Genomic DNA, 14,406 nt, shown 5'->3' with positions numbered 1-14,406 from the left:
ATGTCTCGTCATAATTAATAAAGAAGTTGTTATCCATGAATTATTATGTTTCTATTAGGTGTTAGCAGACATAACACATAGATGATTCTTTTACTAATCTTGAGGGGAAGTGGGGTGGTTTGATGGTTAAAGCGTTCACTTGTCACATCCTGAGCCCTGGGTTCAATTTCCCAAATGTGAACAAACCGTCAAAGTGTAATAGCTAGACTAATTTTCATACTTGAGTAGGTGAGTGAGTGAAGAAGTGAGTGAGTAAACAAGTGTGTGAATGAGTGAGTTTTACACCTCCTTTAGTTATATTCTAGCAATGTGAAGCCTGGCCATGGCCAGCCTTCACACACTGTACCCATGTGTGGAATTAACTCGGGTCTTTGGCATGACAAGCAAACATTTTAACAATTAGGCTGCCAACACCACACTCCTTCACAATGGATTTGATGACATGCTGTTTCTGGTGTTGGCTTTTGCATTTTTTGCTGTGTGTTCACAATTATTACACCAGCATCACAAAAATAAAACATAACAGTCAGTAAATAACAGAGTCTGGATTCGACAATCCAGTCATGGACATTACAATAATCATGAATAGTGTTGAATACACAATGCCTCTTATAAGTCAAATGTAACAAGTAACATCATCCAGTTAGCACTGTAATATCGTCCGGTCAGCACTGTAACACTGCCCAGTCAGCACTGCAATCTTGTCCGGTCAGCTCTGTAATACTGACCAGTTAGCATGTAATACTGTCTGGTCAGCACACTAATATTGTCCAGTCAGCATTGTAATATTGTCCGGTTAGCACTTACCCAAGCTGCTTCATGAGGATTCCTCTGCAATCCACTGTCCCTTCTGATCACAGACTTTTGTATCTTGTCATCAATGTTAGTCCATGAACGACCATAGTCAGTGCTGGAAACCAAAACTATTTTAATGTGCTTGGAAAGAAAAGAAACATACATTATCTTCAAAACATCAAACAGCTGGTATGTATTCAGGCAATATTTTCACTGTTTTACAGTAAGGGGGAATAAGTCTAAGTATTTTTCTGGGGAATATATACTGAACACAAAAAGAACTGCAAGTTTTAAAAATAAATAAAATCTCATAACAGTAAGCATTCATGTATGTCCTCTACTTAAGAAATACAAAAAATGGTTGCATTTCAATAGTTGTACCCTGGTGACTGTACAAATATTCAAGCATTACTGTACGAGAAAACTGGCTTTCACTCTCCACCACACCCTGTGAACAGACAGACACCTCCTATGGATCTGACAATGTTTTGCGATCTTTTATCTTCTCATATTACTAATCTTCCCAATAAACTGATTTTAATGGAAACTTAATTGTCTATGTGCTTTCATTTTCCATAGAGTGTCCATTGTCTTGGTTCAGTAATTATGTGGCGTTTTACTGTCTGGATCCTTGGATAAGCCAGGATGCAATGATCATGTGGCTGAATACAAGGGCTCTTACAATCCAGTCCTGCATTTGGAGAATCGAACCAGGAATGGGGTTCACACATTGTCCCCATGTGGAGAATCCACTCAGGAATTCGGCAAGGTGAGCCAATGCATTAACCACTAGCATACTCCACCACCCCAACAAGAGTGAAAGAAAAGAGAACAAACCTCCTCCAGACATTGGACGTAGCAAACATCATGAGAATCACTTCAGTTGTCACCACAATCAGCGTCTGTGAACATACAAACAAGGGACATGTCAGTGATATCTTGTCAAGTGAACGTAAAGTACTACAACATGTTCGGACCGATGTATGACAAAATATTTTAGGAACAATAACCCTAACATGGCTCTTCATCAAATTTTTAAACAGAAGAAATAAACATGAACGCTTATGTTTATGAGATCTATTTTTTAAAAAAAACTTGAATTTCTGTGCTTACTACATTTTAAACACCAGTCTTATCAAAATGAAAGAGACAACATTATCAATTATATTTCAGTACAACAGCAGTTTGTTATACGCTTTCCAACTCAGACATAAAAAAGGTTAATGGGATGAAAAACAGATAGTAACATCTGAAAGTATATTGGTAATAAACACAATTTACACTACAAGATACACAGTTGTGAAACTGACAATTTTCTGAGCTTCCCTACAAGATGAATATGGTATGCTGGGGAAATATTACACTGACATATAGAAATGAACAGGAAAAATTGGCAATTAAGACTGTTCAAACTCAGGAACATTTCCTGGTGTATTTAACAGATATGCTTGTATCCACCATCATATTTCAATTTGTGACATTTGTTCACACAAAGTGGTGAGTGAGCTTAGTTTTGTGCTGCTTTTAGCAAAATTGCATCACTATTAGGGCCAGGGAACTCCAGAAATGGGCTTCACACATTATACCATGTGGGGAATCAAACCTTTGTTTGTGACAAGCAAATGCTTCAACAACTACGCTACCCTATCTCACTCAAATAAAACAACATAAAATATGACTATGACTTTCATCAGACAAAGGATAATATGAAATCCTCAAAAGGCAAAGGCATTTAGAAATAATACATGCTGATAGAAGTAAGTAGTGTTGTGTCCATCCACACATAATAAAGTCATCAGAAGTCCCCACCCCTCCCTCCACCTTTTTTCTCTTTTTCTCTCTCTCACTCACACAAAATTTGGAAGAATAGATCATCTGACAGCGACTTACAGTCCAACTCTGACACTTTTAGACTTAGTCCAATACTTTACCATGGAAATCAAGAAAAATATAAATGGCAAAACTCTGTAAATAGCAAAGGGTACCACTTCAGGTCCTGTTTGATTCATCTACAAAGTTGGGCAGATGGATCTACAGACAGATGGATGTGGCGAGATAGTGAGAGTGAAAGTGAGAGAGAAAAACAGAAAATAGTTATGACAAAAGGTACATTAGTCTGTGGTATAAAATTCTGGTAGGTCATATCATTCATGGTAAGCCCAATATTATCAAAAACCTCATTCATGGTCAGATACATCGCAGTCAGCTTTTCTTAATACATGATGAAAATGGGTTTTAAGAATAGATAGCCACATCAGTCTCTTCTTATAATTACAGCAAAGTCGGTAGGGTAACACGGAATAAAAACACAACCATTTAATTCAGCTTTTCTTCATGATTCATGTGTGCAAGGTCAGTAAATGTACCTCCCCAGGGATCTCTGTTACAGTGGTCATTGAGGCATATCACACAGCAGGCTGTACACTGAGCAAGCTACCTGGGTCAATATACAGGCTGTAACACCATACTCCTTACCAGGTTTATTTTATAACCAGTGTCGTGATTGTATTCACTACATATCATTATGCAACACGGCACAAAAAGATGTAGAACAGATAAAGGCAGTCTGTGACTGAAGTCACTTATCCCAAATCCATACGAAGTAAAATTTTGTTTGGTCCAGTAAACTTTGCTGGTGATTGTGTAATAACTGCATCCAAATCTGGAAAATGATGTTTAAGACTAAGTGTGGTTCATTAAAACTATTAGCAAACTTTTGTCATGATAACGGAGTAAGAATATATATCGAGACGCCTCTCTATGCAAGTTGTCATCCATAAAGTTGTATGTTTCATTTTTGGTCCAGCAGATGGTGAGAAGTCCAATCAATCACCTTGACATAAGACAGTTTGAGAAAGTCATCCCAATTCTGCTTGGTCTCCTAAACCTGGTGATTGTGTACTAATTTGATCAAAATCTTGAAAATTCTGCATAAGCCTAAGTTTGGTCCTACAGTTTCCCATATAGATTCAGAAGTTGAGTAAACCTAGACTTGCTTCATTTAGGGCTTTAGCACTGCAGGGAAGACTAGGCAGTAGTGGAAATAATGCTGTTCTGGGACTGTGAGACAGACTACTCCCGGGGTGTAAAATGATATTCCTTGTATTAAATTATCGACAAGGTATATCTGACCAAGATATTGTTTGGAGTAAACTTTAAATTTTTCCACACAACGTGATGATCTCATTGTGTGGAAAAGGGTAAAGAAGATTAATCCATAAAATATCTAGGTCATCTATAATCTAAAACAACTTCTAAATGCCACTAAACTACTGAGTTTGGTTTCACACCACTTTTGGAACAACAGAAATGGGCAATGTTGCTAAAAGAAATCAAGAGGCATACAGTTTCTGTTACTGAAATACTGATTAAATCTAACACTATACTATACTATTTCATTTCTTGACAGGGCCTTAATGCTTGTTGAAAGACGCCACTTGCTGGATCAGGTGGTCAGATTCGCTGACTTAGTTGACATATGCCAGCCTATTGCTGAATGCCACATTAAGACAACAAACACAACAATACAAACTAGGCAGCTGTACAGTCTATGAGTACAGTCTATGAGTACAGTCTATGAGTACAGTTCATGAGTACAGTCATGGTGGTTCACTTACAGAACAAAGATGCAACATGTGCTGGTTATGTATCACTTTGTATTTTAAGTCTGATCAATAGATCATCAGGACTGATCAATGAATGGCGAGACATGCAAGGCTAACTTGACAATCAATTGTCCAGACAGTGATGTCAAAACAGTCCAACACAGCGTCTGAGCTCCTGATATACCTAAATCTGACATAATTAGTGAGTAGATCAACACGTTATACTGTGGATCATCCTGGCTCTGCTCACAGTCTCACCCAACCATCAGTATGGAACATTTTCCAAATTTTATCTCGTCCCAATAGTGATAATACTCACCGACATCTTCTAAAATACACAAATTATGCTACAAGACCCAGGAAAATGTAATAAAGACTTCATGTACTTAACTAATTTCCCACAACAACCGTCACAGTATTTAGAGGGAGTTTCACCTTAGAACACTGATTGTACATGAGGTGTCCAGAGAGTTGGTACAACCCTATGTATAGGCCATAAGGTAGAGTAAAAAACCCTCTGGACTGAGTCCTTACTGAAATGATGAAGCCAAAACCTAGATTTACCCAAGTTCATAATCTCCCAACTCACTGGGGCTCCTTTTCAATTTAAATGGGTTTATTTGTTTCTATCAAAATTATATCATAAGCCATTCACTGATCACAAGGGAACCATGGGTTGAAAACCCTCAGTGTTTGCGTATGTTCCCTCAGCCCTAACGAGGGGACCAGTGAACAACGTATTTATCTCACCAAGCACCTCAATGTTAATTCTGAACTGTTTTAAGCACGGGTATCAGATCGTACACTTCAGCGAATTTGTGTGAATAAAATGATTCAAATCTTGCATCATCTTGATGTTTTTCCTGCCGCAGTGTAATTTCTCTTCTTAACATTCACATGCACTAAATTTTAATACTTTGTCAAAATTTATATTTATAAAATTTATTTACAGCAAATATTTTAGTAGCCATCGCTAGATTCAACGACACAAGAAAAAACAGATTTAGGGTTATCTCTCTTCCATCAACTTGAATTTGCAAAACATGGGTAATTTCCGTACATCATGGTTGATTCAATGTTATACAAGATAAAGAAGTAAACCCATGTAGTACTGAATGAGTTGCCATTGGCAACAGGGTGCATTACAATGCACCTCACTTGTAAGCAGGATGCATTGAAAATAACAGAAGAGTGCTCAGCCAATCAGAAAGCGACATACAGTCAAACTCTGTTTATCCTGACGTTTTGGTTTCATTAAAAAATCGTCCGGATAGCAAGACGTCCGGTTAACAGGACCAAAAAAGCAAAATGTGAAAATTAAGTGAAAGCAAATAATTTTCATGTATGTATATCAATAAATTAACAGTCAATAGCAATAACAGTGAATCATCATAACATATAAGTGTACTGATTATACATGGAAGGCAGAACGCAGGTTGCCATTTGTCAGGTTATCTCGGACATAATCAAGTAGTGTGCGGAGTTTCAGATGGTAAGTTAGATGAAAAATGTAAATCGATGACAAAAGGTTTCTATTTTGCCAATTGTATATTCTTTCTTTTAATTTTAAATGCAATAAAAACATACAACATTGCGTCGAACTTATATTGACGAGACACCTACACATGCATGGTGCACTGATCTCTCCGTCCGGATAACTGGATCATTTTCCAATGGAAATCTATGGGAAAGGTCTGAAAAGTCAGCGTCTGAGTCAGGAAGCGCTGGGTCTGTTCAAGCGGGTACAATTAATGAACGCAACTTTCATTTCACATACGCCCGGAAGGCAGGGTTTCCGGATATGTGGGGTCCGAGTAAACGGGGTTTCACTGTATATGCCTGAGGTAAGATAAATATATTTATCTCACATGACACAAAAAATATCATTTTCTGATTGGCTAAGCCCTCTTCCATTGTTTTCAATGTTCCTTGCTTACAAGAGAGGTACATTTCAAAGTACCCAGCTACCAACAGCAACTCATTCTGTACTTCATGGTAGTACTTCTTCATCTCGAATAACATTGAATCACGCATGGTACATGGAAATTACCAATGTTTTCCGAATCCAAATTGATGGAAGGATGATAACTCTAAATCTGTTTTTTCCTGTGTCATTGGCAAAAGATCTGCCACACATTCTAACAAAATACATTTTTACTACACGTTCAGATGTAGTCCCTGTGACTATTAATATTATTGTTTATGGTCCCATTGTCCTTCAGGCTCAGGGAACATAGACAAACATCGAGGGTACATCAGTACTACACAAGGAGGACCATATTATAGAAACTTCAAACCATCCCGCTTTTGTTCTCATCAATGGCTAATTGAAATGATAAACACAAAACAGAGATGTCAGAAGAAACACAGTATTTCCCCTATAGAATGCCTCAGTACATACATCTTTCAAAGACTCATTTCATCTTTCATTTATCTGAAGGCCCAGGTCTATTCAAGCATGACAACTGCAAGACTATTCCAGGGATTGGGAAAGGCAAGGGCCATGGGCCATTTTGCACACTAGAATGAAAACTGGCCCATTAAAATATGGAAGTTTACTATTGCTACAATGGCAGTGGCCCATTCTAAATTCAGAAAATGGATAATAATGCTGTGACGTCACAGATGAGGAGTTACAGATGCTCCCATGTGAAACCAGCTGAAATGGCCAGCTCATGACACTTTACTGCTGTACCTGTACTTAATGTCAGTGACTGCAGACAGTAAAACCATGTGGGACTTTGGGTTTACTTCTATGTTTACAATGTCGATGAACATCATGTGTTGGCCAATTTCCGGGTCTTTTTTAATATTTGAAGCACAGGAATTCATTAGAAGCAGCAGTGTTTAGGTAACAAATTAAATATGAATCCTGTCCTATTGTCGTTATTACTTATTACAGAACAGACAGCTCACTTCACCTGATTCCACTATATTAAACCACCAGAGACTGTTTCAGATCAATGATGCGAGTATGTGTGTAGATGCTAATGGTCTTCTCGACTTCATATTGATTGATGAGGCTGTCTGTAAACTTGGCATTATTTCATGACCAACTGTCCAGACACGAAGTGCTATGTAGGTTATCTTCTGGAGACCAGTGTCTACCGGTTGATTTTATTGCTCATTAAATTTCAATCTGTCCTTTATAGGCTGTAAATGACCACTGTTAATATCTACCAGACTGGCTGACCCCGAAACTTACTTTATATCAGTTATATAACATGGTTTTACCACGGCTATTAATTTTGAGAGTTCAGGGGACCCAAACCATTTAATTTAGATTTAGCTTACAAAACAGGGGTATCAGAGAAATGTCATGTGAAGAACATGTCACTCTATAAGTGATGTAACACTATGCATTCTCAAAAGAGTTAGTTAGAAATAGATTTGGGGGAACTAGAAAAAAAAAGAACACACAGAACATTGTGAAGCAACTGATTGGATAATTTTAGATCTTATATTAATAATATGATTACATGTGAAAATGTGGCAGGTACTGGGATAGAGAACTTTGACAATGGGCCATTTCAGGATTATTAGTCATTTTCCAGGGATTGGGAAAGAGAAGTTTGACAATGGGCCGTTTTCTGGATTAGCCGTTTTATCAATTTAGAATGGGCCACTGCAATTATTTCAAAAACTGAATTTTAAAATATTAATGGTCCATCTTTCATTCTTATGTGTAAAATGGCCCATGGCCCCTGCTTTTCCTAATCACCTCTTTTCTGAATTTAGAATGGGCCACTGCCCATATTTCAAAAACTGAACTTTAACATATTAATGGTCCATCTTCCATTCTTATGTGTAAAATGGCCCATGGCCCTTGCCTTTTCCAATGACTGAGTGATACTAAATGTGTCATTTATAAAAAAAACTGCATTCAAATTTACAGGAACCCAGGGACATGCTCTATATTTCATTGCCAATTGTTTTCAGCTCTTAACAGCTTTTGTTGACAGTTAAAATGAATTTGGGTTAGATCTACCAAATTGTGTTCAAGTGTCAACCGGCTGAACTGTGATACTGTTTCTATGTTAAGGGGGAAATCAATTTAACTTGCTTGAAAATATGGAATTCACTGAGAAATTCTTAGAGCCTTTGAAAGAAATCAAGAGACTATGAATTTGACAAACCCAGTACACCCATCAAGATGGACTTTACTAAAGACGTAAATGCCAGAAATGTTCCCATGGTTACCATGATATGAATCTTGATACTTCACACCATGTTATTATTCAAGGACTAGCAGTTGAGCTAACAACCCTTAAGAGTGAGTGAGTGAGTTCAGTTTTATACCGCTTCTAGCAATATTCCACCAATAACATGATGGAGGACACCAGGCATGGGCCTAACACACTGTACCCATGTAGAGAATCAAACCTGGGTTTTCAGCACAACAAGTGAACACTTTCACCACTAGGCTGCTCAACGGCCTCCTCAGAGAGCTGGGTCTTATCACACTGTTCTATTTGTTAATTGATCCTATCAGTATATATTATACAATCACTATACTAATATAATGGTTGTTATATTTACAATCATAAATGCCCATGTAGGGTTCGACTTAATAAACTGTGCACTGGTTGCTACTGTCAACCAGACAACTACTGAAATACACACAATGACATGTTGTTTATTACAATCATTATTAAACAGGCCAAAAGTACAACAAATGGCACTGTGGTGGAAAAACATATCCAAGAGCAGCAGAGTTTAATATCTGAGCACATCAGCTGTGTGAAACTAAGCATAAATCACAAACATTCATTCCATTTAATAAAATCGGCTCAATCTACTGGGAATGGACAGCTACACTGTCTACACAAACGTTATTGCTCTGTTAAAATATGTAATATGTTCTGATCAATATATGAAATAGACACTTTGACTGATACACTGCAACAGCTGGTTGATGTATAACGGACAGTATATCGAGATCCCTCCAGACAGTAGTGTACAAGTAGAGGACAAGGCAACTGTACATCTCTTCCACTTCTTTCACATTTGTTATTGTTTTTTCTCAGACGTTAATTAATAATATTCAGAACTTAGATTTATCAGATGTAAAATACAGTGGTTGGTTGGTTTGTTGATTAAAACATGTGCTGAGCAATATTCAAGCTATATGGCAATAGTGAGTGAATAATCGAGTCTGGACCAGACAATTCAGTGATCAACATCACGAGCATCATTCTATACAATTGGGATACGATGTCAGCCAAGTCAGTTGCCTCTATGACAAGCATGGGTTACTTTACGAGTGAAAATACTGTGTACTATATGTATTCAACTTACGCATGAATGAAAATAGCAGAATGTGTGGGTAATGTTTGATGCTAAATATACCGCATAAATTTGACCACCAAACTTGTTTATGTTACCATGACTTATGTGCCACGACACGACATATTATCAGTTATAACATCAGGGACAGACACCAATTTGACCACCAAACGTGTTTGCTACCATGACTTATGTGCCATGACATGACATATTATCAGTTATTATATCAGGGACAATAATACATTTTTTCGCAAAAGGAACTGATGGACTCCAGACGGCTAATCTATGTTTCCCTTATATGAAAGTAAGTGTCTCATACCATTCAATTATATGCTTTAACTTCAACCATCACAACAAACAACATTTCAATTCATTGTTGTCTCTCTGAAAAATCAGTTAACAACTGGACTTCCTGAACACCATTATGACTGCAAGAATAGCAGTATCAGACCTTCAGACAAATCCAGCAATTTCACCGATGGTCCGATATAATCTACAACTCGCCTGCCACAAAGTCTAACTGTATAATGGATATTTCATAATCATAATGACTTTGGCTGAAGTTCATAATAACATGTCACACTTGTTTACTGTCTATAAATTTTACGAAAGCTAATAATTTCAATGTCAGTTACAAGAAAAGTTAAATTTGAAATGCATGTTTAAGTTATATTTTATCGACGCTGTGAATTTTCAGTGGGTCAGCAAGACATCTCAAACTTACAGGACCCAATGTCCTGTTACTCTGAAACACTATTCGTCAACATTGGAATAGTTCTGTTTCATTTGTCCCAGACACATCAGATAACCCACAAGCTATGTTATCACCCATAAGATTTCCTGTTATGTGCACTAGCATTGACACAAAAAATGCTACGCAGTGACTGAGTGAGATCAAGAGCACCACTAACAAAACAGTTCGAAGGGGTGCCAAAATTGGTTTGGAGTCATTTGAGTTTGTTAAATGTGTTTCATTTTCTATTCAATTAATCATGGCGAGTACCTATCATCCATGCCAACTCAATATTGCACACAAATTAAGCATTAATTCGAAGGCACGCAAATTAAGCACTGCTTTTCCATCTCTGAATGGGAAGGATTGATAGAATGGTCTCAAAATGTTTTATACTCCAGTATACAAGGAGATTTCCCAAACTGTTTTCATTATGTCAGCATGAGCATCTTGAGTGTAAGTGTTTAAGTCATATATTTCAAAAATTATAAAATATCTTATAATTGAGTCAGGATGAATAAAAGCAGTGGCTGAAGAAAAGCAATTACATGCAATAAACAATGGCCCTGTTCAGCAAGCTTTAGGGTAATAATAATAACTCCCCTATTTTATCATTGCCTTATGACAGTCATAGTACTCAGGGTGGTTCGTAGAACATGACCCAGGTCACACACTATCCTGTGTACATTTTTTCAGTAGTCTCTGACTAACACACAAGCAGCAGTGTCTATCCCTTCAGAGGCAGTATATTATTGTCTGGATGCTGAGATCCAGTGTGTTAGAAGTGTGACCTCATTGTAGTTTAGATCCTGTACCTGAACAAGTTTGATTCTTTTCGTTCCACAAAGTGTCTATTATTACATGCTATCATGGTCTGACATGCCATCATATCCCAATGGCGTAGATCAATGCTCATTTTATTGATCACTGGAATGCCTGGTCCAGTCTGGATTACTTACAGACTGCCGACGTATAGCTGGAATATTGTTGAGTGCAGAGTTTAACAAAAATCAACCAACCAGCCATGGTATAAACAAGGCACGAAACAACATTCATCCACTATATGGGATTCTACAACTGTTTAATGATGATTGCACTTAAACAGTAGCATGCTTGCACATTTACCCATCTATGATAGCATCAGCCAGGACTAAAACTGGTTTTATAATTCTTCCACTTTGATACGAGGGGATAACAGACAGTAGTGAGCCTTACTGTATTCTCAATGTCCAATGTTTCCTTTTTATTTTGCATGAATCATTAGCAAAGCTATTTCCAAAGTTTACCCAATGTTGATTATGCAATTCACGAGACATGAGGTATCACAACACACTGGGGTATAATATTTGTAAAATAACTGCATAAATGAAAACGATATGTCATTTTGTGGTCTCTTGGATGTGGTATGTTATTACATAAAACATGTTCAGAATGGTATTGGATGAATTCTTGTCATAATCAACAGTCAAAGATTTGGATTGCATGATTTGGATTTAGACACGGCTGTTTATCGAGGACACCCCTATTTTGATCTTCAAAAAAAACCCCTTGTGTCCAGACATTCCAGCTGGCACTGTTTACAATATATTGTGAGCTGACACTTGTGTGACCATTCATCATTTAGGTAAAACCCTGGCATCTTGTATGTATAGTCAAAACCATAGAATCAGTTATGTCTTTATGATGAAGTCATCTGGGAGGGGTCGTGTAGTGTCTAACAAGCCATTGTAGGTTCCAGTTGCTTTTCTATGCACTTTAATATCTAAATTTGATTCTAGCAGACTTCTCCCTATCTAAAGCACATGAAATGTTCCTTGCATTTTTGGTTCCTGAAGTTTGTGATGCATTTGTTGCCGATTTTGTGGTTTTTGGGGGGTACCAAGATAAAAGCTCAAACAAAGTGGGGAGCTGGAGCAAAGCTAACCTATTTACTTGAGGTTGACAGATATATTGAAAAATACACCATAAAAAACACACTGCAATCATATCACTGTCCAGGTTAGACTCAATACTTTTTGATACCCCTTCAAACATCATACTGTAACTGAACACTGACACTCACATGAGTCACACAGTATAGGCCTATTGACCACAAGACAACCCATCTTTGATTTATCCTCTAAATGACAAGGCAGGATAACAACAAGTATCATCCTTTAATTTGGTATAAGAAAGCCAGAGATTCAAATCATGGACCTACCAGTTGCTATACAACAGCCCCCACACTAATTGACTAGATTTGCCTAAACATGGTAATGTTTGCAATGTTTACATTCCCACAATGCAGTTGTGGAATGTTGCATGACTTGTCAGCTTCAGCTGAATGTACTGATCTAAACTTTCGTTGGTAGTAGAAATGGGACGGTCATATTGCCTTGTATGGTTTAAGAGAATCATGGATGTAATTAAAATAATCTAGAGAAGATATTTAACCCGAACACAAACCGTCATCAAACCGTCATCATTTGTTTTTCTAGTAACGCTTGTCTTAACATAGGGAGCTAACATGTCAAAAGAACAGCGCGTCAGTCAGCCCTGTGCTAGGATTCTCAGTTTAGGTCACAGACACCGTTGTTTGTTTTCTGCCATAGATTAATCAAAATTAGGCTTAGAAATTAGTAAAAGAAAAGAAATACACAGTTCGTTCTACCACCATGTATGCCTGAACTATTATATCCTTAAAACACCTGGACGCAAGCGTACTTGCGCTTTAACTGTAATGGTTCAGGGCGAAAGTGTGCTTTATTACACTGTGCATGGTGGTAGAACGAACTGTATTTCTTAAATAACCCACAGTCATAGCCGACCATGTTACAGAACTCTGGCCACATGCAAATGAAAGTGAAAACCAGGAAGTATCAGCAAGCTAAACTCAGCAAATAATAACACTAGCATTAATCAGAAGAATAGGACCTGTACTTCTAACCAAACACTATCCAACAACCTGTTCCCTATTCATGAGTGAGTTGCTAGAAGAGGAAACACTTTAACCACTTGGAAACTCCAACATCCTTCAAGCTAAGGAACAGTTGGGATTGGATTGCAGTGGATTGGACTTGTATCCAATGCTTAACAGGTTTAGAAAGGAATGTTTATTTCCTGTAACTGCTAAAGTGATCTGATGTAGTGTTACCTTCTATCTGATGACAAAATTGGTAAGTCCTTCCTCAGTTTTACCAGTGACGAACCTGCAGACAACCTGACTTTAGTTAATTCCGAAACCCTGCATACCATGTGTAGCCAAACTAAGAAATTTCATAGCAGTTAAACAGAATGGATGCAAACTTTGGATCTTTGCCATGAATCACTAGACGGTGGTCCAATGTGTTTAGGACATGGTTTCCGAACTGCCTCTTTTCATTTCATCATTCACATGAATTTCGGAGCAATGGAAACTGACTTTCGTCGGCCATAACCTGATATGATCAGTTTAATAAAGCATGTAAGGCACATAGAGCCCCTGCAGGTTTATTCTTTTCCATATTAAGATAGGAGAAAATATCTATGCCCACAGGAATAAATATCAGGCAATGAGGTTTTATCCTTTTAGTGCCCAATCATGTTAATAGCCATATTCAGGGACTTAGGCTGGTTACCTTGACATTAGACATGACAGCCTGTATTCTCAAGAGAAGCAACATTTGGAACTTACTCTAGAACTAGAAGCAGATGCTCAGTAATACATCCCTTATGTAAACATCACATCACAATCACAAATTGTTTTGATATGATGTACATATAAAGCTCTGGATCTGCTTCTCCAAGTGGAGTGTGAAAACATCAAAATGTACCAAATGTAGATCACATAGTTTTGGCGTCAACTACCGATTCCATTTTGTATACATGTGCATGTTACAAGCAACATGGTGACAGTGACTGGCCGAGGACAAAGACTTGACCAATCAGGAGACTTGTGGTATCATCAGGCATTTCATACTGCTAATACTAAATCAAACTGAAACATTCAACTATGAAATTGAAAACTGA

The 14,406-nt window shown here is 37.6% G+C and overlaps 1 protein-coding gene across 1 annotated transcript in view; it reads right to left on the bottom strand.

The window, feature by feature from the left end:
* LOC137295636 (sortilin-like) overlaps window positions 1–14,406 on the bottom strand; it is a 62,486-nt gene that overhangs the window by 28,655 nt on the left and 19,425 nt on the right. Inside the window, exons 3-4 of the mRNA XM_067827090.1 lie at window positions 1,633–1,697; window positions 808–910 (exon numbers count right to left, since the gene is read on the bottom strand). Of these exons, the coding sequence (XP_067683191.1) occupies window positions 808–910; window positions 1,633–1,697 (168 nt within the window). The remainder of the gene's footprint in view (window positions 1–807; window positions 911–1,632; window positions 1,698–14,406) is intronic.

This window comes from Haliotis asinina, chromosome 9 (genome assembly GCF_037392515.1).
Source record: "Haliotis asinina isolate JCU_RB_2024 chromosome 9, JCU_Hal_asi_v2, whole genome shotgun sequence".
NCBI lineage: Eukaryota > Metazoa > Mollusca > Gastropoda > Lepetellida > Haliotidae > Haliotis > Haliotis asinina.
Note: the sequence above shows the minus strand (reverse complement) of the source record. Positions and strands in the feature narration are given on the sequence as shown.